At 41.3% G+C, this 27,100-nt stretch overlaps 2 protein-coding genes across 4 annotated transcripts; one reads left to right on the top strand and one right to left on the bottom strand.

Annotated features, from left to right (window-relative positions):
• Window positions 1-83: 83 nt before the first annotated feature.
• MCM8 (minichromosome maintenance 8 homologous recombination repair factor) lies at window positions 84-13,378 on the bottom strand. 2 transcript variants are annotated; one of them, XM_059840940.1, is made up of 18 exons: window positions 13,038-13,376; window positions 12,783-12,857; window positions 12,414-12,496; window positions 12,078-12,227; window positions 11,643-11,746; window positions 10,579-10,777; window positions 9,719-9,804; window positions 8,664-8,815; window positions 7,621-7,819; window positions 6,817-6,847; window positions 6,400-6,540; window positions 5,254-5,395; window positions 4,450-4,645; window positions 3,963-4,176; window positions 3,117-3,326; window positions 2,445-2,521; window positions 1,762-1,951; window positions 84-776 (listed from the first exon to the last, which is right to left on the bottom strand). In XM_059840940.1, the coding sequence occupies exons 1-18, from the start codon at window positions 13,168-13,170 to the stop codon at window positions 684-686; spliced, it is 2,475 nt and encodes an 824-aa protein (XP_059696923.1). In that variant the 5' UTR covers window positions 13,171-13,376; the 3' UTR covers window positions 84-683. The 2 variants fall into 2 exon arrangements, with proteins under 2 accessions (XP_059696923.1, XP_059696924.1); XM_059840941.1 differs by lacking the exons at window positions 7,621-7,819; window positions 8,664-8,815 and having other exon boundaries at window positions 13,038-13,378.
• On the top strand, window positions 13,255-26,700 carry TRMT6 (tRNA methyltransferase 6 non-catalytic subunit). 2 transcript variants are annotated; one of them, XM_059840943.1, is made up of 11 exons: window positions 13,255-13,583; window positions 15,012-15,139; window positions 15,544-15,653; window positions 17,848-17,939; window positions 18,027-18,110; window positions 19,246-19,370; window positions 20,590-20,954; window positions 21,185-21,270; window positions 24,350-24,452; window positions 24,535-24,621; window positions 25,477-26,700. In XM_059840943.1, exons 1-11 carry the CDS (start codon window positions 13,489-13,491, stop codon window positions 25,648-25,650), a joined length of 1,449 nt encoding a protein of 482 aa, XP_059696926.1. In that variant the 5' UTR covers window positions 13,255-13,488; the 3' UTR covers window positions 25,651-26,700. The 2 variants fall into 2 exon arrangements, with proteins under 2 accessions (XP_059696926.1, XP_059696927.1); XM_059840944.1 differs by lacking the exons at window positions 13,255-13,583; window positions 15,544-15,653 and having other exon boundaries at window positions 15,009-15,139.
• Window positions 26,701-27,100: the final 400 nt, after the last annotated feature.

The following is a 27,100-nucleotide window of genomic DNA, read 5'->3' as shown; positions in this document are numbered from 1 at the left end:
TCAGGAACAGTTACACAGAAACAAACAGAACCTGTTGGTGTTACAGATCTTGTAACGGCCATTAAACAGCCTTGAACAAATAATATTTCTCATATATAAAGTTTAATGCAAGTCAAAATCCAATCCCTGCTTTACAAATTTAATAAGGATATTTTCTTAAATCAGCTTTGGATTTCAAATAAAACCTTGGCTTCAAAGACCATGTTTCAAAGCAGAAAACCAAGTCAGTTTTGAGTTAAGTGTCATTTGGTAACAGCTATCAAACTGTTGTCACAACATACTGGAGACATTTCTAGACTTTAAATGAACTACAGTGCTGAAAGTACAGCTCATACCATCCTCCCATGAAAGATTTCTGGGCTGAAATTTGTGGGTCCAGCATCTCTTTCAGAACTAAAGTCCCTTATGGCACTGTAACAGTATAAAAACACACCTTCCACTCCTGATCCGAGGATGATGAGGTGCCATTTGGAACAGAGAGCTGTAGGATGAGCCAGGCAGCAATACCATGTGCCAGTTTGTCCTGTTGCAGCTTTCCAGTTTAATTTTCTGCAAGGGAATCTCCAGCCCAGCAAACCCTAGTGCTGTGGCAGGTGCAGCTCAGCTCAGGATGTGCCTCCCTGCTGCAGGTCAGCAGTCCAGGGGGACAATCATCCCAAGGAAATTCATCACAGTGACTCTTCTCACATGGTCTGGAGCTGATAAACTCTTGAACCTTTCTTCAAAAGATAACCCTGATCATTTAGGGACCCAATAAAGCTTTCAAAATCAGATACCTACGAAGATAAAGACAAAAATACCAAATTGGAGAATGACATCTTACCTGATGTAAAACAACATAAACCATTTGAAAGAACATAGTGAAATGAAGTGGAATAAGAATAGGTCAGCTTCCTTAGCAAACTCTTCACCTACCAGGAGGTCTCACACCATCAGTCCCCCTGTTTTCTGCTTTAGGTACACACTGTTTTTACTGCAGAAGCAGCAGTCTCTCCTTTATGACATGAAGAAAGGGTGCAGCTACATATGTAAAAATTCCAGTTCTAAAACAGAAGTATCTACCACAGAAATGCATGATTTCTACAACTCTCCTTGATTTCTAGGTATAGAACTTTGAATGGGCAAAAATATTCTATATATGAAGGGAGAACTAGAGTTAATTAAATTAACTTCAATAAGTAGTCAATGGAGCAAAATGTACAGTTAGCTATCAATAGTTCTGTTTGGCTGAAGCCCCCACAAGAACAGAATGCAAATCAATTACAGGGCAGAATACATTTGTGGCCATGTGTCCTAGATGATCCTTTCAACATACAACTAAAGGATGTCTGAAGCAGGAATGAAAACCTGAAAGGCATATTTAATCCAGAGGAGGTGATGCAAAAACATCATTGCACTGCTGAAATAGAGCACGGACACCACAAGTCTAAACTTGGGAACAAAAATAGGTGTGTCCTCTGGGGACGCAGAAGGAGTGCAGCACTCCACCACTGCCTTTCACAGATCAAACCAGGATCTTGCTCAGAACCAGCCTCATCAGTCAAATCAGCCCTTACCAGTGCAAGGAGCTGCTGTTGCAAACAGCTGTGGGGTCATGGAGCTCACAAAGACACTTCAGGAGCTCTGCTCAGCCTAAGAGCAGCACATTGGTTATTTCTGCCATCGCAAAGAGGCTCCTCAGAGGCGCCTTTGCCCCTCTCCCTTTAGCAGCAGTAGCTGAGGGTGGCCTGGCAGTGTGTGGCTGCTGGAGGGGGAGCTCACCCGTAGCTGCAGCTCGCTGGCGATGCGGCGCAGCTGCTGCAGGTCAAAGAGGTTGTTGTAGGTTCTCTGTGCCACGCTGCTCAGGGCAGACACAAATCTCTTGGCCTGTGAGCGATTGCTCATCCCAGACCCATGCTGGGAGCGCTCGAAGTCCAGCTTCCCAAACTCATCCGAGTAGGTGCCCAGCATGCTAAAAACAGGTTACAAAAAGAGATCAAACTCTCAGCAGGACATAAAAGCAAACATATATGGATTTGATTCCCAAAATGTGACTGCTTGAGAGAACTTTCAGAAGCCATGTAGAAAACCACCCCCTACCAGGTCACTCTCTAGGAACTTAGACTAAGCAATCATCCAAATCACTTTTGAACTTTAATTGTTCACCTGCACCAGAGAGTACTCACAGGGGAGAAAAAACCCTTCAGCAGAGCCTCACGTGTGCATTGCCATGCCCAGACACCCAGAACCACTGTGACCACACAACTCACAGGCCTAAGCAGTTGTATTTGACTTAGGGCTGCTGGCAGCTTTTAAGGAGCAGCTAACAAATCCAAGTAGTAGTATCATGGGTCTAAGCTTGATAAACTGATTTCTTCGTTGTGTTTGAATATGTAAAGAAACGAAGTTTCAAATGAATAGCACTGTGATGCTTTATTTATTTTTAAAGCAGTGTTTTCTATTACCTGTACTTCATTATCTCTATTACATCCTCAGCATCTTCCTTGGTAGACTTCTCTCGTAATTCCAGTCTTGATCGTGCCTTAAAACAGAAAAAATATCCCACAAAAATTTAAGATATATCATAACTGATGTGAAAAAGGGCTACAATCCTCTACAAGGGCTACAAGCACAAAATTTAGAAGCAGAGACAAAATCTAAGCCTACAGGATTAGAGGAAGATTTTTCTATTTTTTGTTAGTGTGTCAATGTGTCCTCTTACATATTTGCACTTTTAGGCTGTGGCTTGGAGTCTATTTGCTTTTCAGCAGTGTAGCCTTGTAAAGCAGCAGATCACAGATAGTGCTGTTAAGACAGTGTTAGGGAAAACAGAAGCAGTCTAGGTTCAAGGTGGGCAGCAGTTGTTCCTGCCTGCACCTACTTTTTCTCCTTTTGGGGAATGTGATAGGTTCTCTTTCCATCTCCTCAAGGGTGTTTTGCTTTATAAGAAGTTTTAAGGAGCAGCAGCTCTTAAGCCCTTCTAAGCCTGATGCATTCTCACTTTCTTTTTTTTTTTTTTTTAACAACACAGAAAAAGCATAGGGGTGAATAAGCTGTAAAAAATGATAGAACTTGGGTAGTACCTCAGGAATAATCTCTTTGCTTTCAATCCCTTAAGCATTCCAGCTTGCCTTTACCTCTGTCAGTCGAATTAGGGACTCCAGCTGCCTCGTGGTGATGGGGGTGCTGTCTGATCCTTGGTTCTGTTTCCGGAGCTCAAGGTAGAATTCCTGGAGGACTTGTGCTGCCTCTGGAGATAAGCTTGGGTGCACGTACTGCCGAGCGTATCCCACGTACTTCCTCAGCAGCTGATGGGGAATGGCATCAAAGTTTTCCCCTGTTGAGATCTAGCAGCATTACAAAGAGTTAGATTTCTGTCTGTCAGAATTCTATAAAATAAAAATTTTAATATCAAATCATCATCTTTATCTGGTGAAGTTGTCACTATAAGAGCTTTGGTGCTTTGTATACGTATGTATATGTGTACTTCAGGTCCCCATGCTATGCTCAGACACGTAAACACACACACTCGGCCATTTCAGAAAAAGCAGCCAAGGGTTCTCATCTGCAATGATAGGAAGTGCCAAATAGAATTCGTTATGAAGTTAAATCCCTTCTCAAAAAGAGAAAATCCCAATTACCACAGCTCCAGTGGTAACCATCACTGCTGATATCCTGTTTCCAAAAGCGCATGGGTTTACCTCTGTAGGAGTATTTCTCCCAAGACCTGGCATTTGACAATATCAGTCCTCAAAGCCATCACTGAAGTCTAATGAGAAACATGCTTCCTCTCCTATACGTCCTAAATCCATGGATGCCCAAGGATTTGCTTCCACACTGCTTTATCTGGATTCAACACTCCATCACAGATCATATTACACCAAATTATTACACCCAACCCACATCTGTAGCTCCTTATTGAAACCCAACACGGCAAATACGCTTTAGAGCATCTCACGCAGCAGCCCCAGGACAAGTCCCACCTTCAGTCTCTCAAGCAGAGGTCGATCTGAGGTGGCCTGGAGGACAGAGTGCTCCTGGGAGCTGGCCCGTGTCACCAGGGCGCTGCTGCAGGCGGCGCGCCGGCCGGCCCGCATGGCCATCACGTGCTCGGACAGCAGGTGGTCGTGGTCCTCGTTTGGTGTGTCCAGCAGGATGAAAACCAGATCAAACCTTGACAGCAGAGCACTGCCCATTCTGGAGGAAAGACAAGGAACTTGGAGTGCTTGGAGAAGTGGAAAAATTATAGCAACTCTGTTCCACTTCAAACACGGGTAAAAGATCTGTCCTGCTCATTCAGAATAAAGTACAACAGCAATTTCTCTCTCAAAAGCCACTAAAAATTATTATATTAAAGTTTGTGTTCCCACTCCAAAATCCTAGAAAGAAATTGTACACGAGCTACAAGACTGCCAGAAGCATCTGCTCCTGAATGTGAATTATAAAAGCAGCATTTCAGAAAGGGCTCACTTTAGGTTCTCAGACACTGTTTTGGCTTTGTTATAATGTCCTCCAACGGGGTTTGCTGCAGCAACAATGGATGTCCGAGCTGGCAGACTGCAGACAATGCCAGCCTTGGCCAGGCTGATGCTCTGCTGTTCCATGGCTTCCAACAAAGCCTGGTGCTGGTTTCCCATCTTATCAAATTCATCTATTCCACAAATTCCTGGAAGCAATTAAAACAGGACAAAGACTTATCAGACAACACATTAACTGAAGGACTAGCATGTCCTACAATCTAGTGCTACATCAGAAATCCAACTTAGAACCCTAGGGACTGCAGGAGACATTGGAAATTCTCCCTTTCAGCCAGCTTTGTTTTCATTTCACGGTAATGCAACCAAACCACTATGAACTCAGCCTGACTGGGGGATGCAGCATTTTGGTGATTTGTTAAGATGACGAAACAAGCTTTTTAAAAATAGACAACATATCTCATAAGCGAGTCCTTTTTCAAAACCAGTAAGAGTCCAGCAGCTGACATCAAGTCAGATCCCTGAACAAAAAAAATCCCAGTTCTTTGACACAGCAAGTCTGGTATGTAAACTGGAGAACTGAAGTTTCCCTACACTCTAGGAAATCAGGAATTGCCCCCAGAGAAGCCTCCGGAGAAGCTCAGAACTTCCCATGGTGTGGAAGCCCAGTATCGTACTTCAAACAGATACTTTTAGTCCACAGTTAAGTGAGCACTTTGGCTTAGCTGAGACTTAGCAGCACACACTCTCCTGCCCCTTACATATGGCTATGCAGAACCTGTGGTATTCCATGGATTACCTTGATCTCCAAGCACTAAGGCACCAGCTTCCAAGGCAAAATCTCCAGAAGTGCCATCTCTGGAGAGTGTAACAGTCAGGCCAGAGCTGGTGGAAGTATTACCACAAACATACACACCTCGAGGAGCGATGTTACACACGGCCTAGAAGAGAAACAAATACTTTTTCCCTCCCCAAGGTGAAGAATTTCATAAGCCTCATTCTAGAGAAACAATTCAAAGTGAACCCAAATTTGTTTCTTTCCACTGAATATGGCCCAACAGTAAAGGTCTAACTCCTTGCAACTCCAAGACACATACTTCTGCAAATCACTAGGAGTAACTTTTCTTGGATTATATTTTTTTTTAAAGTAAAAATGTGAAAAAACAAATCAGTTACTCTATGCTGTAGAGTCCTCATTCAACAAAAGAATAATTTTAAAATATTCTTTGTTAAGATGCTTGCATGCAAATCCATCACTTTGGCTAAGTGCAAATCATATCCTAATGCAACAGGTCCACATTAGAAAGACTTTTTAAAGAAGTCTAGGTGAATTCTGTGCCTCTTGCACTTCACAGTAACCATGGAAAAAGACATGGAATTTAAAAATCATTCAGTTTAAGGAAAAAAAAATAAAATCTATTAGTAATTGTCATAGTCATGCAGAAATACCTACTGAGATCAAAACCCAAACACAGCATCAGGTCCCTTTCCCAAAAAGATATGTGCTAGCAACATGGAAATAGGGTAAAGAACGGAAGTAAACCTCACATGAGGAGAGTCACAGGGTATCTGAAGTTCCATTTGTTCAAAGATTAATTACTTCATTTCACAATGGACCAGCTAAATGAAGACAGGAAGGAGTGAACCTCCCCACTGGGGAAAAGCGTTGGTGACAAGAATTGTGTAAGGGCAGGACAGCAAGCAAACTGTCCTTGAAAGCCCATGGGCCTGACAAGGACAGCTGCTCAGGTGTTTTAACAGGCTCCCTGGATCGCAGGAGAGCCCTTTGGATACTCTCCTGTACTTGAGGCATCCCACGTGAAAAGAGAGCTCCAGCCAGGCTCAGTCAACCCTTTGGTTTCAGCACAGTTATCCTACCATGGCTGCAAGTCAAGATAACAAGGAAATAGAGGAAAACAGAAAATAGTAATAAAGGAAACCATACTTGCAACATTTGACTTTTTCCTAATCCTGGATCTCCAACAACCAGAACGTGTGGATCTCCTCGCACTGGGATTCTGTTCTTGTCATCCACAAACTTCTGACATCCTCCAAACAAGGCCAGGGCCAACCCTGCCTTCACAATCTGTTGTGGTAGAGACCAACACTGATAAGCAGTCCATCGTGGTGGCCAGCACTGACAGCTCCCTAGAACTGCCTGCAATAACCTTTCCTCCTGGATCTCTGAACTTAAGGGTGTAAGGCTGCCACTCTCCTGACACCAAAAGAGACTGTGAGTCACCTGTAAAAGCAGTCCCTGCCCCCTCCCCTATCCCAGATAAGCTTTGTGAATTCTTTAGGAGTTGAATGGGGCATAAACATTTCAAACTGGAATTACAAGTAGAGTTTTTAGGTGACTTACCTCATGGCCATAGATTGCAGGACAAAGAGAGCTGAAAAGCAAAGCACAAGGTAACATAAGTGGAAGATAAATCATGTATTACTATAAACAATCACTTGTCCTCTCTCTCATCACAGAACACCTTAATAAGCAATAAAACTTTTTGTGTAGCTGTTGCTGAATTTTCAACAGAAATCAGCAGCATCAAATTTCTTGAAATTTTTGGATACCAGAAATGACTGAAACAAGAAAGGCTTTTCACTTGAGTCCCCACAAAGACAAAGGAGATCCAGCTTCCCAGTGGTATCTGCACCTGTTCTTGTCTTAATCAAGTAACTGCCTGTAACCCTCCTTTCAAAGTGCTGGGTTTGTGTTCTTTGACTCCACTGGGAGGGCCTGAGGGACATTTCAGGTAGAAGATTACTTTTCAGTCTGAATTGAGGGTCTTTCACACCCTCTGCTCAGTTCTTGCACCTCTTTCTTCTACTGTAGAAAACTGGAGGACAAAATGGTACTTGTAAGTTGAATTTACATGGTGAGGATCAAAATTAACTAATTGTTTTTCTACCTAGAGCTTTCTGTCTAAGGTTAAACAAGAACACAGGGAACTTCTTGAATCTCTAACCGCTCCCAAAGTCCCAACATTCCCACTGCACTACCTCCTTCTCAAGTCCCTTGCCCACTGCAGTTTCTTAGATCTCTGTGGTTTCTATTGCATAAGGCTCAGACATTTCACAGCTTTAGGATGAGCTGTCACATTTGTCTGAAAGTGTCACACTGATTCATGTCTAACCCTAGACCCTGTCTAGGTCTGATACAACTTACTTCACAATGAGCCTGAACAGATTTTCCTCAGCTTGAATTTCTTGGATAGCATAGAGGTCTTTAAGGGAAAACTCCATGAATGATCTCTGAAAGGTCTCATCATCAAAATTCTTCAGTTTTTGCCCTTTACTGTTGCTGACAGAATTTGCCTCAATGTACAATAAGAACATACACTTGTCATTCTTGTTTTTAGAAGCTCCTGTTAGAAAAATTGAGAAAGGATGATAGAGCATTTTTTCTGTCAATAAGCACTCATATGATCTACAAATGGCATAGAGTAAGTCAGAAATATGCACATGTGCATATTTAAGTACTAAGCATCTGCACTTTGTAAAATTGATGCAAAATAAGGTTCTAGCTACATTTGTTCTTTTAAGTTCCCTCCACTTATGTACACAATAAATATTTTCCTGAAATTGAGGATACATGTCTAGAGAGAATTTTGTCCCAGAATAAATAAATTTTTCCAGGGATTTTAAATCATTACATTATTGTTGTCAAAGCAAAGTTGAATATAAAATGTTTCTACTCAATATTTTGGGGGAAAAAAAGATGTGTGGTGTAGAAGCATTAAACATGTAGCACAGTAGTTACTCAGTAATTATCAATTAATAATTAATCATTTTCTATATAGATTGATTACTGAGCAGAGCCTGAAGTCTCAGAGTAAAACAGTCTTGCAGTTATCTGCAATGTATTCTTTCAGAGCAGTACACAGCATATTTCTTCACTTGGGGAAAGAAAAGGAAAAAAAAGAGTTGATAAATTTCTCTACAGAGACTAAATTAAGATAACTGTCCTTCACAACAGTGTGACAGCTCTCTTAATGTCTGAAGGAGATACTAAAGAGAAACTGTTAAGCAAATAATGCCCTAAAACAACTCTTCATTGTAAAAGTTTGGTAACTTCCAAAGAAATTTACACTTTATGGACTTAAGGCACTGAGAGTTCCAACTAAGGGGAGAGACTGTTGTTGTTCTTGTGTAAGCACGACCAAAAACCCCATCGTAGGAAAAAAGGAGTTTTCAGATGCTGCACTTCACCTTCCTCAGTGCTTGCCACCTTCACAATGCCTGTGACTGTGACCATGTCCCCTGGGACACAGCTGTCCACGAGATCCTGCACCAGCTCACACTCGATGGTGCGTGGGATCCGTCCTGCTTCCCGCTGGTCGTCTGACATGAGCTCCTGCACCCTGCAACACACGAGGGGAGCTGCACACCCTGCAGCACCTGCCAGTGCAGCTGCAGCACACAACACCTGCAGCTCTGGGCATCTTCCTCAGGTCACACTTCACTAAACGGGTATAAACCACGCATAAAGCCCAGAAATGCAGTAACTGGGAACTCCGAGTTGAAATTCAGATTTTCTACCACTGATGAGCATGTTCATGTAGAAATAAGTACAGTACATAAACTAAAAGGGACCCATGAAAAAAAAAAAGAGCTCAGACATTATAGCCCCCATGAATTCTTAATAGGTATTCCAACCCTGGAAAAGTCCAAGGAATTTCTCAGACCATAAGAAGAAGAGCAGTTGACTCTCTGGTTGTGAGAGTTCCAGCTCTGGCTCTGCACCTGGAGCTCTGAGATTCCCTGGAAGCCGAGCCAAGCTTTACCAGAGAAGCTGTGATGAACAGCACCCTCTGGACTGCTAAAGAGAAGCATGAGTTTTTACAAGAATGTCACTTCAAACTAAGATTTCTAACCCTCCAGTTTACTTCCAGCTCATTCAGGCCAAGTGGCACAGCTGACCAGTGTAACCTAATAGGGTTTTTCTAGCTGACTTACAGCTCGTCAAAGGCAATCATGATATCATAGATGCAAGATGCAATTAGAAATTATTGAGAAATGCAGAAAAGAGCACAAACTGAGCATCTCTCCAAGAGCTGGGTAAGGGCAGAAGGAATTTCCAGGAAACTATTACAGGGTAGGTTACAAAGTATACCAGCACTTGGATAAAACAACTGCTTTGTGATACAAATGTTGGAGAGTGCTTGCTGCAAAAGACTAAGATTATTAAAATCACACAGTGTAACACGGGTTGAGCCATTCTGTCACTTTTTGAGTGTCCTGTCATATCACATTTTTGTGCTTACTTGACAGACTGCCAGTCCACTGTGGTGGTTAGAGGGGAGCTCCTGTCAGCTGTGAAGGACCGGCCCCGGCACTCAGGAACAAGGCACTGCAACAACAGGAATTCTGACTCATTCCCAGCCTTTTTTAATGTCCTAGGGTGAAATTGTCTTATTTGATTAAAAATCAAACAAAACAAAAACCAAACAAAAACCCCAAAAAACCCAAATCAAACAAACAAAAACCCAAAAAAATACCCCCAAAAAACCCCAAAACCCAAAAAACCACAAGACAATAAAATTCAGCATCATTCCAGGAAAAAAGAAAATTAAATTAGGGCTACAAATTAGAATGTACAAAATTAATGAGGATCTATCAAGCACAGACACCTGAACTCTGACTCACAGCTGTTAAAACAAACACAGCAGAATTGTGTGATCCGCTCAGTGAACTGGTTTGAGAATAACCAGGCATTGTCCTATGTCTAATGACTTCTTAAGTCCAGATAATAAGAAGTTAAATTAAAATAAAAAGTTCTAAACAAAAAACCAAACAATGTAAGCATAAAAAACCACCACAGCAAGGTGCATCTTTTTAAACACAGCTGGTGAAAAGGAAATTAAAAGAGATAATATTTTTTCCAGGTTTCAGGGAACTTCTATGTATTTTTTGTCACATATCCTGTTCCAGCAGCATACATTTTTTACAAGTAACAAGGGTCTGAACTAAGAAAAGTTGCAAGGTATGTTTAATTATTTTTCAACATGTCAGTGTTTTAACCTAGCTTTAAAGACCTTTTTCTTTCCCTTTTTTTTTAACACCTGTCATGCTGCTTTTTGTGAAAGCACAACAAAAAGCATGGAGTTCAATGGTTTTGGCTTACCTTGGTGGGAAGGGTGTACTTGCCATCAGGGAGAGGAACACCCTGCACATCCCCACAGGCAGCACAGACGAAGGCCAGGTTGGTGCACAGGGGTTTGATGTTGCTGACCCTCACCACGGTGCCACGCAGGGCGATGTACTTGCCATAGCAGTTGGCCCTCACGTTTTTCAGCTGGGTCAGAGGCTCATAGTTGTACACCCTGCATTAGCACACAGAAAAAAAGGAAAAAAATGACCCCCAAACCCATCCAAACAAAAATAGACAAAAAAATCCTACTCCCAATTAAAAAGGGTAAAATCCAGGAAAAAACACTTTGAAGTATTTTTTCAGGGGATCCATGGAACAGTCTTTGATTCTTGCTCTAGAAAGCAGCAGAAAATTCAATATTCTCTCATGAATCAATCTCAACAGCCTCAAACAGTACAGTTTGTTTATCCAGTGACACCTCTGGTCTAGCAATACATTACTTTAAGATCATCCATAACTGTCTCTTTCCATAGTTTCAGATAAAGCCTGGAATTTAGACTTGAGACACAGAAGGACCAAAGTTTTATTACAGCTCTGCTGCCACCAGCAGGGAATTAAAAACAATGATAAAAGAGAAAATAATGTTTAAAATGTAATTTGAACTCCAGTAGAGCTTACACACCCAGTTCTCTCCGACCCTTGAAGTGTGACATGCCATTTCTTTTGATAAACAAAAAAAGTTCTAAGGATTTTTTCCATCAAAAACTTCTCCAGAAATTTAAATAATTCTGATTTTAATAGATACAATTCTATTTATAGTATAGTTGTTCTGCTTCTAAGCCACTTCTCTACTTACAAGCTTTTCTAGTTCAAGCTGTTTGTTCAGCTTATAAGGAGGTTTCATTTCACTTTTTTCTTCACAAGGACATGAGGTCACAGAGAAGAGAAAAAGCAGAATGTAGAGTATTCTACTGGAAAAAGCTTCACAGAGCCCAGTTCTCCCTTAAACATGTAAGCCATGCATGGATACTGGCAAGGATTAGCCAGGAAGCAAAGAGCTCTTCCTTGGGAAAGAAGAAGTGCCCAGCCCCCCTTACCTGGCATGGATGAGAGGCACGTTTATGACAGGTTCCCCCTGCAGGGGCAATCCCTCCTGCACCTGCAGCTCTGCCGCGTGCCTCTCCAGGTCCTTGGTGAGCACCTGGTGGAACAGGAGGGGAACACAGATGCCCACAGGAATTAGAACTCCCAACAGGGAGAGACACAGGTGTTAGAACTACATTTAGTTTTAGTCAACTGCTCCAATGATGAATAAGAAAAATGAACCAAGATCAAAGCAACTTCCAAATGTGATTTTGTGGGTCATATAGGAAGAGGAGAGATTGAAGGATTTGAGTTTTAAACAAACAGTAATTTGCCCTAAGAAAGAAAAACACAGAGATGTGGGGTTTATAACATAATTGCCTCTAAGTGTAACTGATTCTTTTTTGTTGTGAGGGTTCTGCTTCCATGAATCAGAACCTCATGCTTACCTGATGAATTGCCAGACCCATACACTGCAGTATTTTCTGAGGCATGTCCCTTAGTTCAGCAGATATATTTGGTATTGATTTAGTCAGCTCTCTGTCCTGGATTAGCTCCTTATAATCCACGAGAATGCTTCCTTTTCTTTCTATTTCATCCTGGGAAACACCATAAATTATAAAATACACTTCAAATTAGAAGCAAAACACCCAAATTACGTCCTAAATGTTTCAGGAGATGGAGATTACTTTTGATGGGAAAAAAACCACTAAAATTCTGTAATGTTCTTGTATCAACAACACAAGATGTTGATGGGGTGGGATACGTTTGGCTTTGGTTTTTACCTTGTCATAAAGCTCAATGCGCTGCATGAAAAACTTTTCAAAGGCTTGAGTCTTCTGGACAAAAGGAGACTTGTCATTGTAAACTAATTAGAAACACACCACGTTAGTGACAGAAATAATTCTTTCCACTTAACAAAATAAATAAACAGGTAATTTTTCTTCCATTGTTTTTCTGCACTGCAAAACTAAGGCAGATGATAGATCTCCACAGGATCCCAGTAACGATCACCAAAGTTACAGTATATCACAAAAGTGAAGTCTTTATTGTATTTATGTTCTTATAGATGAAATTTTGGTTGTTCTTTATTGAACTTATAACTCTACTAATATTACATGTAATCAATTCTAGAAAAATAGGTTTAAAAATACCTTCAGAGAAATAAAGTTTCCAGCCCTTATAGGGAATAAATTGGTCCATCGTTGATTGGACTAGACGAGATTTTGCTGGGGGAAGAAAAAAAATAAATAATGTGGATTGAAAGAGTACAGATAGTGAAATTTTACAGGTTTTATTCTCAGTGATTCTTTTGACCACGGGAGACAAACATCTGTAATTGCCTAGCACAGTGCCGTAGAAGAAAAGCATGACGGCTTCAGAAAGCAGAAGCACAGGGGCTGGCTCACCAGGTTCGGGCATCCTTTTGGGCTCTCCCTTTTGTCCTCTGCCTCGCCATCCTCCTCCTCCTCGCCATCCTCCTCGCCATCCCTGGAAGCCTCTGCCCCGGGCGCATCCCCTGCCCCTGAACTCCTTGCTCATCTCCCGAGGCCGGCGCCAGTCCGAGGACGCGACAGCAAACCGAGCTGAGGAAACAAATTTTACCACAAGACACTTAATTGAAACCAGTGCTATTTCCCAGAGAGGACCCCGGGGGAGGCAGGCCCTTTCTCCGCAGCACAGCGCGGGGAAGGCTCGGACAACCGCACAGCGGAGCCCCGGGGCCGGACGGGCGCTCGCTGCCCTCAGAAGCGGCTCCCGCCTCCCGCGCTGCCGCACTGCGCAGGCGCGCCCGCCGGGACCCCGCCCGCGGGGGTTCAGCGCCTGCGCGAAGGCCCGGCGCGAGTGGCGGCGCCGGCCATGGAGGGCTGCCCGAGCGCGCGCATCCGTGAGGGCGACTGCGCCGTGCTCAAGCGGGACGAGGTCTTCAAGGCGGTGTCGGTGCTGCGCCGCAGGTGAGCGCTGCGCCGGCGGCTCCCGGTGCCGTCGGTGCTTCTCGGTGCCTCTCGGCCGCGGTTTAGCGCCTTCCGCCCCCGCTACCCTCGGTGCGGCTGTGGCGGGCCCGCCGGAGGGAAGGGGGTCCCGGTGCTGGTCGCTGTCCCGCTCCCGCCGCGCCAGGCGGGAATAGCGGCGCCGCGAGTCTCGTGTGACAGGCGGCGGGAAAGGTTTTAATGTTGTCTCTGTCCCTATGGAAATAAAAAAAACCCTTAAGCCCGGAAGATCTGCTGGCTGCATTGCTGGTAAGACTTTGGAAGAGATTTCAGGGTTCGGCGTTGCCGGTGTCAGACCGGTGCCGGTGGAAGCGGAGCCGAGCAGGTGCGCCCGCCGCGGCACGCAGTAAGTGTGTGAAGTGTAATGAGGATTGTTAATGGCCCTGAGCGTGCTCGGCGGCGTGGCTGTGCAGGAGGCCGGTGCTCCGTCTGGCTAGCTGCTGCTTTGGAGGGGGTGCCTGGAAAGCGCTCCCGTGTCTCTCCCAGGCCAGCTGGCATAGCAGGAGAGCGCCTGCAGCCCAGCAGGGAGTGCTGGAATCGCCGGGCACAGCCTGGGCTCTCCCCGGGCTGCAGGCAGTTTTGTAGAGCAGGGTGTGGAAGTAAGTCAGTGTTGGGTAATGTGGCCAGGTGTCTGATTCAGTGGGATGGAGATCTAAAGGTGCTATGCTTGTACAGGACTGGTTTGAAAATGCTGTCGTTCAGTATTAGTGATGAGTGTAATTTGCATAATTACGGCTCATATTGGCAAGTTTTGACTTGAATGTAAGTGTGGCACAGATCCTGATATCTGTTTCATTTGCCAAGATTGGTATTTCCAGGGATAGCAAGGCTGCATTTGTTGGTCAGCCTGAAAGCTTTGTGAATCCTGCTTTTAGTGAAGGAAGATAAAATACACACCTGCCTTGGTGCAATCAAAATGAAAAGGATGGTAAATTTAATTTTTTTTAAATGAAACATTTCCAGGATTGCTGTCTGTTTTCTTTATAGTCTTTTGGCAAATGTTATTTCAGAGGAGCTTTGCAAAATACAGGACCACACTCATCTTTTTGCTACATGACCGAGCTTGGATTTAATATATTTCTGACTTTGTAAAAAATTATGCTGACAAGCGCCATAGCTTTATTTTATCTGTCATTTGAAAATTCTTTTAGAGTGGGGGAAAAAAAAAAGTTATTCCTCTATGGTCTATTTAAGTTTTTTGTTCTTTTCCTGACCAGTTTCAGTTTAATGTGGGTTTTGTGGTTAATTTCACTCTTTGTGCTTGTCCTGCTTTCCTTCTGTGATATAGATGAAAATGTCATGTATAAAGCTATAGTTTAGGCTCAAGTATAGATGGTTTCAGAAACAATAAAAATAATGCTTTAAGTATTACTCACTTTTTTGTTATTTCAGAAAAATAATTTTTGAGAAGCAGTGGTTCTACCTGGATAATGCCATTGGACATATTTATGGAACTACGTTTGAAGTAACCAGTGGTGGAAACCTCCAGCCAAAGCAAGACGTGGAAGAGACTACCACAGGTATCCCAGAGGATTGACAGTTGGAAAAACTATTTCAAATTAATTTGTTTCTTTGATAATACCAAAGAAATTGGGAAAGCTTTCTATGAATCATTTGTTAACTAGATGCTGCTTATATTCTTTCTGTCATAAAAGTGCATGGGTTTGTCTTGATCAGCGGTTTCACTAGTCCTGTAACAAATAATCTTTTTAATGTGGGAGAAAATTCGAACCTTAGTCTGGGTGATTTTGTTTACATTCAGTTTTACCTCACATATTATATTTCCTTGCTTAGGCTGTACTTTACACGCCCATGAAAAATGTGTGTTTAACCACAAGAAATCTGCTTTCTGTGACACTAAAATCATGTGTTTCTCCCACTGATTTGGAGCTAGATTTTACAAATCTGTATCCTTTTCCTTTAGAAACAAAGGAAGCAGGGACAGATAATCGTAACATAGTTGACGATGGGAAGTCTCAGAAACTGACTCATGATGACATAAAGGCTTTGAAGGACAAGGGTATTAAAGGACAGGTAAAAATAAGGTTTTGGTGTCATTTCTGTGCTACCTTGATGGTTATATTTTAGTTTCTGAAAAAGGATATTCTTTTTATCTGTGCATAGATTTCAGTGCTTTTTCTTTGTTCTTCTGGTCAAGTCTTTTTTTTTTTTTTTTGGTTTTACAAAAATGTTAAAGCTGTTTTCAGAGAAAGCTTTATGTAAGGTTGGCAACTCTTATTCTTTACTCTCCTTTGTCAGAGGAGAGTAAAGAATAAATTTTTGTGGCATCAGAAATCATAACAGATAAAAAAGTACAGCTCACATAATCACCATTTAGTTTTGCTTGTGTATAAGGTTCAAAATACTATTTCTGTATTACAGAGGTATTAAAATTGTGCAATAATTAAACTGTCAAAGGTGTAGGAAAATATTATGGCCAAGCAATGAAGTTTTATCAAGTGACACTGTGTAACACATGTACCAGCAGTGTGCCTGTAGGCAGTGCCTGCCACACAGGGGTGATGCTGGTGCTTTATCTGTACCTGGAAAACTCAAGAGTGTTCCCAAGAGATCAGTTCTGTTCTGTTAGAAAAGGGGTTGGTATTTAAGCCTGCACCTTTCATAAAGTAAGGGATCTTTAAGCTGTCTTAAATTGTTACTAAGGCATTGCAGCCAGTTGTGTTCTGCAGATGCTGTCAGGCACAATCCTCTCTGGTCTTTGGTTTACCCTTTCTAATAAAACCAGGAAATTGCTCATGCTTACCTCAAGTTCATCTCCTGTTTGCATCTTGCTCTTTGGAGCAGTTTTTCTGCTTTTGCCTACTAGGTCCAAGGAGTTTGGAATGGTTCCTCTGTTTCCATGGTTGTGCTGCTGGTTGTGTTATCTCTTGGAGAAGAATGTGCTAATCAGGCTGACAGCTTTGATGGGTTTTGTTTTCACTATCCATGGCAGAAGATCCCTCTGACTTTCCTGTGTGTCCTCAGCAAGCCTGTGCCATGCATCTCCTGTGCTTTTATTAACACTGCTTTCTGGACTGTAATTGAGTTTTCATTTTGAGCTACATTAGCAGCAATAGATATTTTTCCTCCCTAAGTGTCTGTTAAAATCTGAATTCCTGTCCGTGAACAGTGTGTCTTGGTGATGCAGAACACTTCCCTGTTTCCTCACTGTAAATTTTACTGGAACATAAAAAAACCCCCAAACCTTACAAAACAACATAACCCAGGCACTGAATTTATTTTTTTCCTAGAATAAATCAAAAAAGAAAGAGATCCTGTTTCAAATCATTAATCGCACATGTTAAGTGTTTGAAGGAATAACGGCCTGAAAAGCACAATAGGAAGTGAGGAATACTTGCACCACCTGTTTATATCTGTTGTTTGAGCAGGTTTTTAAAGCACAAGGGGAGCTGCAGTGTCCAAATTGAAAATACTCCTTTTTTTCATTTGTTCCCTCCATGTTTAATAGAACCCATAATTTTAGCAGTTAAACTACTTGGATCACAGAACCCAAAATAGCAGCATTTTTGTTCTTGGAGATAAACCTCAAGCAAGGAGAGTTCTGTTGGATTGGTTTGGTTTTGCTGGAGGTCCTAATGATCCCTCCAGCTGGAATCTGAAAGTATGAGAAAGAGCTGGGTTGGCAAAGGGTGGAGATTAGAAAAGGGAGACCAAGAAACCAAAACTGGAATTCTGGGAAGACCTATGAGCTAGAGAAAGGAAAAAAATCAGGAGCAGTTGTAATTGCAGGAAGTAATAAATGCTAAGGACTTGGACATTGTGCAAGGAGTTGGTACAGTAGGGTGTCAAAATTTGTCAGACTGAAAAAATATTTGGAGTGAGGGAGATGTCTGGTGATTAACCAGAGCAGAGGGGAGGAGCTACATGGAACAGGGAAAAAAGGTACCCTCAGAGATGCTGGAATCAGAGACCGAAAGCAGGAATTGGATTAAATGAAATATTACTGAATATTCCAGGATAAACATTTTCATTTCTATGATTTTTATGCAAAACTGTGATTAAATTCCTCCACATAGTCAGTGTAATGCCTCACTTGTCGTGTTGGTTAACAGAGATTGACTTTGCCATTAGGAGAAGTACTTTGTCAGGAGAAGTTCATGCCTCTACTGGAAGAACATATCTTCAGTGCTTGTTTAAAAAAATACTGTCTATGAAATGAATGAGAAATAAATGCTAGCTGTAACAAAAATTAATTGTCTCTTCCAAGGAAATAGTTCAACAGTTAATAGAGAACAGTACAACATTCAGAGACAAAACAGAATTTGCTCAAGATAAATACATAAAGAAGAAGAAAAAAAAGTAAGTGAATTTTAAAATGTGAAAAATACTTGGTAATTCCCTAAATTGTTGAGATTAAAATAAGACCATTACTATGTTTTTTTACAGATATGAGGCAGTTATTACAATTGTGAAACCATCCACTCGCATCCTTTCAACCATGTATTATGCAAGGGAACCTGGAAAAATTAAGTGAGTTTTCATTTGGTTTCTTTTTTCAAATGACAACAGAAAGATCCTTTAATACTTTTTAAATACCTGCACTATATGAAAGTGTACAATACTCACCTTTCTTCTCTTTCCCTTGAACGTGAAGATTGTGATTTAATGAAAGATAATGTGATACTGAAAATAAATTAATATGGCATCAAACAGGAGAACTCTTCTGGATGCAGCACCAGAATTCACCATTTCCCTATCAACACCACCTTGCTAATTACCCACACAGACAGAAGCTCTTTGATTTTCTAAGGTACCTCTTACCTGCTTTGGTTCTGGCTCAGTAACAAGATAACCAGCCACTTACCACAGGCAAGAATTGTTGTCTTTAACTTGTCAGGGATTCAAAATCCTCAAATCTCCAAAGTTTAACAGCCTGTGGGTAGCATAGGGATTGGAGTCAGACGGGGCTATGACTACAGGATCTGGCCCCGATTGATTTTCACTCACCTCACCTAAGAGATACATTGTTACAGACACTAACAGTAGACTGATGCATTTTTTAATGAAGGAATAGTAAATCTAAGATGCTGGGATTTAAAATCTTCAAATACATGTTATTTAAGGCTTCTCAAACCTTCTTCCTTCTCCTTCCAACATCTCTGTACTTGGCTGCTTTTTACTATTGAAGATCAGTTGTAATTTCTGTAGCTATCCCTGAGTCTCTTCAGTGCATGTGCTGGGTTTTGATCCTGGGTTACAGGTGATGCTGGCTCCTGCAAAACAGGAGAAAACGACAAGGGATTCATTATTGGATCAGGAAATGCATCCATACCACTTGTTCTTTACAAAGCTGACATGCCAGAGAAAAAACAAACAAAAGGTTGAAAAAATACTTTCTCTGACTGGCACAGCACAAGATGTCCACTTTGCTATGGGCACCCTACTGCATATCCTGCTTTTGGTTTTCCTGGCTGATTTCTTGTTGGCTCCAGTTCTAGTTCTTCAGGATCAGATGTGTAATTATGATTTTCTGTGTGGTGACTCTGAAGGTCACTGATGATTTTCCCAAATCTACCTGCAATCCAACTGTTTTTGGCAGGCTCCTGGGCTAGTAGGCAGTATCTGTAAGCAAACTGGTGTTTGTTAAGTCCCTCTTGTCTTCCAGCCACCTGAGATACGACACCCTGGCTCAGATGCTGACTTTAGGAAACATCCACGCTGGCAACAAGATGATTGTCATGGAAACGTGTGCAGGCCTGGTGCTGGGGGCTGTGATGGAGAGAATGGGGGGTGAGCTACACCAAGGGGGACGGAAATACGCACCTGTGGAGCACTGCTGAAAGCAGCACTCCAAAATGCTTCCTCAGCTTTTGAAAACTGGTTTTACCACCACCAGGATTCAAGGAAAAACTTGTTTTTCCACTGGGGAAAGTTTTTGCATCAGTTGGATTTTTTTTTAGTACTTAAAAACCATAAAAATGAGAATTAGATTTGATATAATTGTTTATATAATTAATTTTTATTAAATTTATAGCCTTGTATATAGATTTGTTTTAGTTCCTCACTTAGCATTTTGACATTGAGTTCAGAAAAAGCTGTAAAGAGCTTGTATGGAGATTCTTCTCAGGCACCTGTAAGTCCAGGACAGTGAATGGCAGAAAACAGGAATAGTGCCACTGGAATTCTGACAGCATTGCAGTTCCTCTTGTTCACTGCACCAGATCTAGTGTGTGTTTTGAAAGTATATTACATTTCCTTCAGCATATTCTAGGAGAAGTTTGACTCCTGATTTGTCTTTGAAACTCAGTTATCAGTTTGATTATTCTAAGGCACCAGGTAGAGGTGACAGTTATATTCCAGAAGCCTGGGAAAGCAGGAGAAGATGTGATATGCACACAGATGTGCTGTCTGTTGTCTGGGAAGCACATAGGCAGTGCTAATGCAGATTGGTTTTTTGGCCATAGGGCTACTTCTTGAAGTTAGTAAGATACAATTTCAGTTAACTCTTGAGTGTGTTTAACAACTCACAGCTCTTCCTTTGGGGCCTGGATATTGAAGAAATTCTAAGCCAAATAAGGCTCTTTAAATTAACTTTTGGGTTTTATCCAATCAACACCATAAATAAGTAACAGAAACTTTACAGTTTTGCCTTTTAATTGTTTATTAAATTAGCTTTTTCTAGCAATTTGTCACTGCTTATGTGAGCTATAGCTCATACATTAGAAGAAAGAAGCTAGTGTTAGCTTCTGAGCTAATCCTAAGTACATGTTTAATACACAAATATTCCACGAGTTACCTTGTCCTGTGTTTCAGCACCTGTTGTCCTTTCAATAAAGTTTTCCTACCTTGAGACATATTTCCACAGCTTAAATTTGATGGTTTGATTATGAGCAGACAATTTACTTTCTTTTTTTTTAAATGGACCCTTCATTTAAGCGTTTTAGAAAAATTTAAAATTTTTTGAGAATTCTAGCTTTTCAATGTGTTTTGATTTTTTTCCCTCCCACAGGCTACGGATCCATCATTCAGATGTACCCAGGAGGGGGACCTGTTAGAGCTGCCACCAGTTGTTTTGGGTTTCCCAAACCTTTTTTTGATAATCTTCATGAATTTCCTCTCAGCAAAGTGCAGAGTCTCCTGTCTGGGACATTCAGTACAGAGACTCTGCCTGCAGACCCTGAGGAGAATGCACTGGAGGAAGAGGAAAGCAATGGATTGAGTGAGGAGAAACAGACTGCCCTGCAGGAAACAGAGGAGGAACCTGCTACTGAAGCACCTATGGAAATCAATCCAACAGAAGAGCAAGACACAATGGACATTAGTGCTGAAGATGTAGAGTTTAAAGAGACCAAAGAAAAAGAAAATAAAGAAAATGTAAGAATATTTATTGTGGCTCTTCAGGTTTCACAACATCTGTGGACTTAAAATTCTGCTGTCTGATTCAGCCCTGCTGAAATGCAGCTTAGTCAGGTGTTTAAGTGGAACTCTGGAAGTTGTCTTTTGTCTTACATTAAGATTCAAAAACTGAAAATGCAGTCCTGGCAATAATGATTTGATAAATAATTACCAGTTAAAGTGCCAACTGTTTGTTTTGTTGTTCAAAGGTCCGGGAAAAGCATATAAAACAGTGGGAGAGAAGGAAAAAGCTGAAAGAAGCTGCTGCTTTGCTGAGAGAGAAGAATGCTGATGGGTGAGTCTGCTTAGAGCTGTCATAGTTTGGGAATGGTGTTCCCAATTTAGTGCTCCCACTGAAACATCCCTGACCATGGGGACCATGGGATGGAGCAGAGAACTGGGGGCACAAAAGGCACTGGTTGAGATTTTTTTCTTTAATTTAAATGGCTTGAAATTATCTAAAAGTTAACTAAATATGAGCAAATATTAAAAATGAAAAAAAAATCTATCCAAAGAAAAACAACCTAGGTAGAATCTAATTCAAAATTACTCCCAAAAAAATAACAGGATTCTAATTAGCAAAGTAGAATGTAGAATCTGAGGTTTTAAGTTCATTAAAGTGGAACTAAATTTGTTGTTCTGGGATTTTTTTTTTTTTTTGGTTAGACATTTTTAGAAACTAATTTCTTTTTTATGAAGGAAAAAAAAACCCCAAACTTTATTTTACCTGTTTTACCCAGGATCAGTTATTCCTGAGGAACAATTTTGCACAGAGATTTAATATCATAAATTAAAAACAAATACAATCCATATATTCCTAGAAATTAAGCTCCAAAATAGTGTAAGAGCATTTGTTGGGTGTGACTTTTTCACCATGCTCTTAGCAAATGCTGGAGTGATTCATGTTAACCAGGTAACATTAATTCAGTTAATTTAATAACATATTAATTTGTTTCTTCCAAAGAATATTGGTTCACTGGAAATGAAGCTATTCTGCTTGGATAAATTTTACTGCACATTTACTGGTTATTTTCAAATGCTTGTATATAATTTTTGGGGTTTACTGCTATGAAATGTTTTAACTCATGCTCACTGATATACCTCATTTAGCATATTTGAATGGTAGAATTTATAAAGATGCAGAACCAGGCAATTCTGTGTTCTCTGAAGCAGTAAAGTGCTCAAGGAGGTTTGGAAAAAGCTCTGCACATCTGTCTGGCAGTGCCTGTGGCTGTGACCATGGAGCTGTCTGAATAGTGGCAGTGTCTGGGTCTGGTTTCACTGCTGTTTGCTGCACCATCACTGCAATTCATGTCTGTGCATGATCTGGCAAAGGCAAAATTAATATTTGACTTCACTTGCCATTTCCTTCTGTGTAAAATAACACAGATGTTGACTGAATTCAAGGAGGCTTGTTTTGTATTTAGTATTTGTCTCTTGTTTATTTGTTTTCAATCACTTTTATCCTCTTTTTGTCCTCTGTAATGCATGAAAACTATAACAAATGACATTCCTGAAGGGATGAGTGATTCCTGGCTTTAGGAAGGCTCCAGCAGGATGGGAGTAAACAGAATTTATGGTGCCTGAGAGCACTGTCCCAGAGGGCTGATCCCCTTTCTTCAGTCAACTGTCTTTTATAGGCACTGTTCCTTGAGATCAGGAACCACAGAAAACTTGGCATGGAATAAGGAAATGCTTCAAATTAAAGACTAGAAACAGACAGGGAAAACAAGGGTTCAGGGATTTTTGCAGGAGAGAAACAAGGAAAGGATGGGGGAAAGGTGCTTATTAACATTGGAGGTGGGGAAAAAGACTGGCACTTACTGGCAGAGTAAAGAAAAGCTGTTCATTAGGTCAAAGTGGGTACCAACTTTAGGTACCTGAATTTAACAGAATTTATTACTGAATGTGGAAAATACCATTCCAGATAAATTTCTACCTTCTGTGGTGTTGTGTGGTAAAACATTGTTTGTCCTGGATCTGGTGGTTCAATTCCTTTGGTGAAAGTTGAGCTCTGATGTTAGGCCACTGAGGGGAAAAAGGAAGATGTTCATTGGGTATTTGGTGTTCTTTTAAAGCAGACTTTAGAGATAGACTATTCCGTTTTCCTGACACTATGGAAGCAGGAATTTGTTCCTAGGCGCACCATGTGTTCAGAATTAGACCATCTCCTTCCCTCTGCCCCTTCCTGTTCCCCCCTCACCCACTGCATCCATTTTGTGCCTGGCCAGGCTCCTTGCTGGCAGCAATCTGTGCTGCCATATGAAAGAGCAGCGTTTGATTTTGCCCAGTCTCTCAGCCCTCACTTCCCTTCCTGGAGTCTGGCAGAGCCCCTGGCAGTGCCAGTGCAGCATTCCGAGGGACAGGATGAGTCTTTCCTTTATGGCCTGCTTGGTTCATGATGGAGCACAATTCCTTTGAGCTTTGCATTAGAAGTAAATGGTCTGCAAGGCCATGGCTGCCAAACAACCAAAGTGGGAAAAACTGAAAAAGAATTATCTCACCTTATCTCTGTTGTATTTACAAATTGAACATCAATTTGATGTTCAATTTGAACATCAATTTTTACCTCCCTTTTGCCAGGCAAGTTTAACTCTGCTCCAGTGCTGCACATTCCCCTGGAGAACAAATGTTAATTGATGGGGCATCCCAGTAGTCTCTGTACACTGTCAAGGAGTTTATTAGCCCCTTCTTTCTGCATAAGCACCATTTAATAGCTAATTAACTGATTATCAACCATTTCTTGCAGTGTAGTTCAGAAGTTACTTTTGGATTAAAACTGGAGATAGTGGTAAAGAATCTCAACCATCTGTAGATCCAAGTTACTGTGTGATGTTAAAATGAGGATGGAGAATAAAATATGAAGCCTTTATGTTGTCAAGGACATAGTTTCTTTTTAAAAGGTTTTTAGTCATGCCTTTTAAGGATTTGTTCTCTTTTTAAATATTCTTTTTATATAAAACTATTAAATGAGGACTACTCAGTCTAAAGAGTCATGACTGAGGTTACATTCTAAGCAACATTTGGCAGTCACAAAATTTAAATTGTATTTGCAAAATGGTCTTGGGGCAGAGCAAGCAATGTGAAATTTCTTAGACTGTAAGAATTATTGTGGAGCCCGACACAGCTGAAGTGAGTGCTCCTGCAATGCTTTTAATATTCTGCACTTTGGGGAGCAATGCTTCAGCCTCTTAATTACACCAGTAGGAAGTAATGATTTGTTTTTACATTTGGGGACTTGTCAGAGCAATGAAAACATGCTGATGAGACACTTCCAAGCTGTAATTGATTGCTGTGCTAAGTAGGTGGAAATGTCACTAGGTGAGTAGGGTTCGGAAGGAGAAAACTAATGTGCATGAAACTTTTTTTTGCAGCTTAATTGTAGCCAGCAAGTTTCATCCCACACCCTTGTTACTTTCTTTATTGGAATTTGTTGCTCCTTCGAGGCCTTTTGTTGTCTACTGCCAATATAAAGAGGTAAATCAGGATGTTACTTCAGCTGTTACAGTTCATTCTTGGTGCCATTCTGCTGTGTAACCTCCTCTTCGGTTTTTCTAAGCCCTTACTGGAATGTTACACCAAGCTGAGAGAAAGAGGCGGAGTCATCAACCTGAAACTGTCTGAAACTTGGCTACGGAACTACCAGGTAAGGATGGCAGCAGGGAGCTGCCAAAACCACAGGAAGTCTGGGGAGCAAAATGTTCCCTGAAACGAGGGGGGAGGCTGGACTGACTGAAACCATGTGTAATCTCAGGCATTTGCTCTGCCCTGGAGTAGTGGGTGTTCTGAGGAGCTTTAATGCTTCACTGTCACCATTTCCAGTGGAAAGACTTTTCTTTCTTGCATTTTATTAAACATTTGCTGAAATATTTATAGAAAAGTGACAGGGTTAATAATTCCTAGATGTCCACACAAGGTGGGCCTGGCCAGGGGTCCTGTGTGCAGGTGCAGTGAGAACAGCCCTGCAGCGTCCTGGACACAGGTAAAACTCTGAGACCTGCAGTGACAGTTGGGGCAAAGAGGAGGCACAGCTGGAGGGACAATCCTTACACAAAGATGTGCTGTGGCTGCAGAAAGGTGTCAGGGACAGAACTGGAAATCACAGAATCCCTTCAGGCTGGTTTGTGCAGCAGCTGTGCTTTCTTGCAGAGTACCTCACTTCTGAGCACATCATGGGACCTTGGCTTTATAATATATATTTAGATTTATTGATATAGATATTTATTATATCTTTTTTGCTGGCAGTGCCATGACGAAGTAACCAGTGAGGCAGCAGCTTGTATTATTATGGATTTCTATAACTGGATTCTCCTCTGCAGCTACTTTAAAGATAAACACACTTCCCAAATAGCTGTTTGTTGTTGGGCTGGAAAAAAAATTACATCCTATCCTTTAAGCTGAAATCACTCAACATGATGTGCACACACAGAGTGGATTTTTACAGGTGCTGGTTGTGGAGTGTGTTTTGGGTGTGTTTTGTTGTTGTCTGTTTGTTTTAAAGGTTTTACCAGATCGCAGCCATCCCAAGCTGACCATGAGTGGAGGTGGAGGGTACCTCCTGTCTGGCATCACTGTCGTCTTGGAGAAGGGCAAATCTGATTCCATTAACTCAGAAGCACTAAAGATGGAAGAGCCATCATCTAAAAGATGCAAACTTCAAGACCTTCCTTGTTAACATTTGGAGAGTGACTCATGGTTTAGATCTCAAGAGTTTAGTGAAATAACAAGTCCTTTTGTGCTGTTGGCAGAACAGGGCTGTGCCTGTCGTGCATCTGTCAGAGGAAGCAGCAGAACTGCAGGAGAGGGAGGACTCACCTGCTCCTTAGCAGTTCACATCATCTGAATGTCAAGGAAAACCCTTGGGAGCAAACATCCCACTGAACCCACAGGAACGTCAAGAGAGAGAGATCAAGAGCAGACAAAGCCTCAGTGCATCCAATCTGTTTGTTGTCAAATCTGAATATGAGGTAGTTTTTTAAAAGGCTGAGTTGGAATCAATACATCCCACTTAGCTTTCCGTTCTCCCAGAAAGGCAGCAGAAGATTCCCCTCAGGATTTCACGTGGTGATCTGCTCCCACTTGGGACACAGAACTCAGCTCTGTTCAGTGATTTAAGAAAATAGAATGGACTGCAAAAATCATACACTTTTTTTTTTTTTTCCAAAGGAACAATAAAAAGAGAAATCTAATAGTAGAGATGACCCCATGCTTACAGCATGACTCCACATTTTTTAAAAATAAATACAGAGGAGAAAGTGCATGTTCTTAAATTAAAATGCTAAATATTTAAACAATGTCACTATTAATATTGTCTGTCACTTTCCGAGACATTTTCTGAGAGTTGCTGCATGTTTTTAAGATATGACTATTTTGAAAACTGCTGTATGTATATTTATTTATTCTACTGTTAGATCATTCAGATGTTGGGCTTTTTTATCAAATTTTTTTAACTTTGCATTTGTCATTTCAATTAAACTACAGGGTGTTTTTCCCTAAAGAGATTTATCTTTTTTCTTTTCCCTCTTTTTGGAAATAAAAAGATCCAGCACAGGCTTTAAGAGGACAGTACTCTTCTGGCTGCACCCCATTGCACCCCAGTGGGAGCTCATAGGGCCAGGAGGGCTTGGCCTCCATTCTGGAACTCCCTCATCAGTGTCTGGACTGACTAGACAGAACCTGGCGCTTTGGGATCAAGTGCTAAGACTTAATAAAGCTGTAAAATTCAGTTTTGAGGAGAGTAATGTTCTTTTAGGGCAGCCTTAGCTGAAAACAGGGGTTGTATTTCATGGAAAGAAGCAGTTTAAGGTTCCTCTTGGGAGAACAGGTACACTACGTCTTCAGGTTTTATCTGCCCCTGCTTCTTGTAAACTTCCCAGTGTTGTTTTTCTACTTTTTGGGAAGTTTCTCTTCTCTCTTTTCTTCTCCTTATGTGAACAACCCATAAAAGTAGAGGATGTAGATTTCACCATCTCTTCATTCTAGACAGCTGCTTATCTAGATGCTGTGACAATAAAACACAATAACACTGACATATTTGCATAATAGGTCAGTTTGAGAAATAAACAGTGTTGAGGAGTTAATTTGGGTCAAGGCCAAACTGGCTCCATTTCACCAGTAGTGACACT

This window comes from Haemorhous mexicanus, chromosome 3 (genome assembly GCF_027477595.1).
Source record: "Haemorhous mexicanus isolate bHaeMex1 chromosome 3, bHaeMex1.pri, whole genome shotgun sequence".
Classification (NCBI taxonomy): domain Eukaryota; kingdom Metazoa; phylum Chordata; class Aves; order Passeriformes; family Fringillidae; genus Haemorhous; species Haemorhous mexicanus.
Note: the sequence above shows the minus strand (reverse complement) of the source record. Positions and strands in the feature narration are given on the sequence as shown.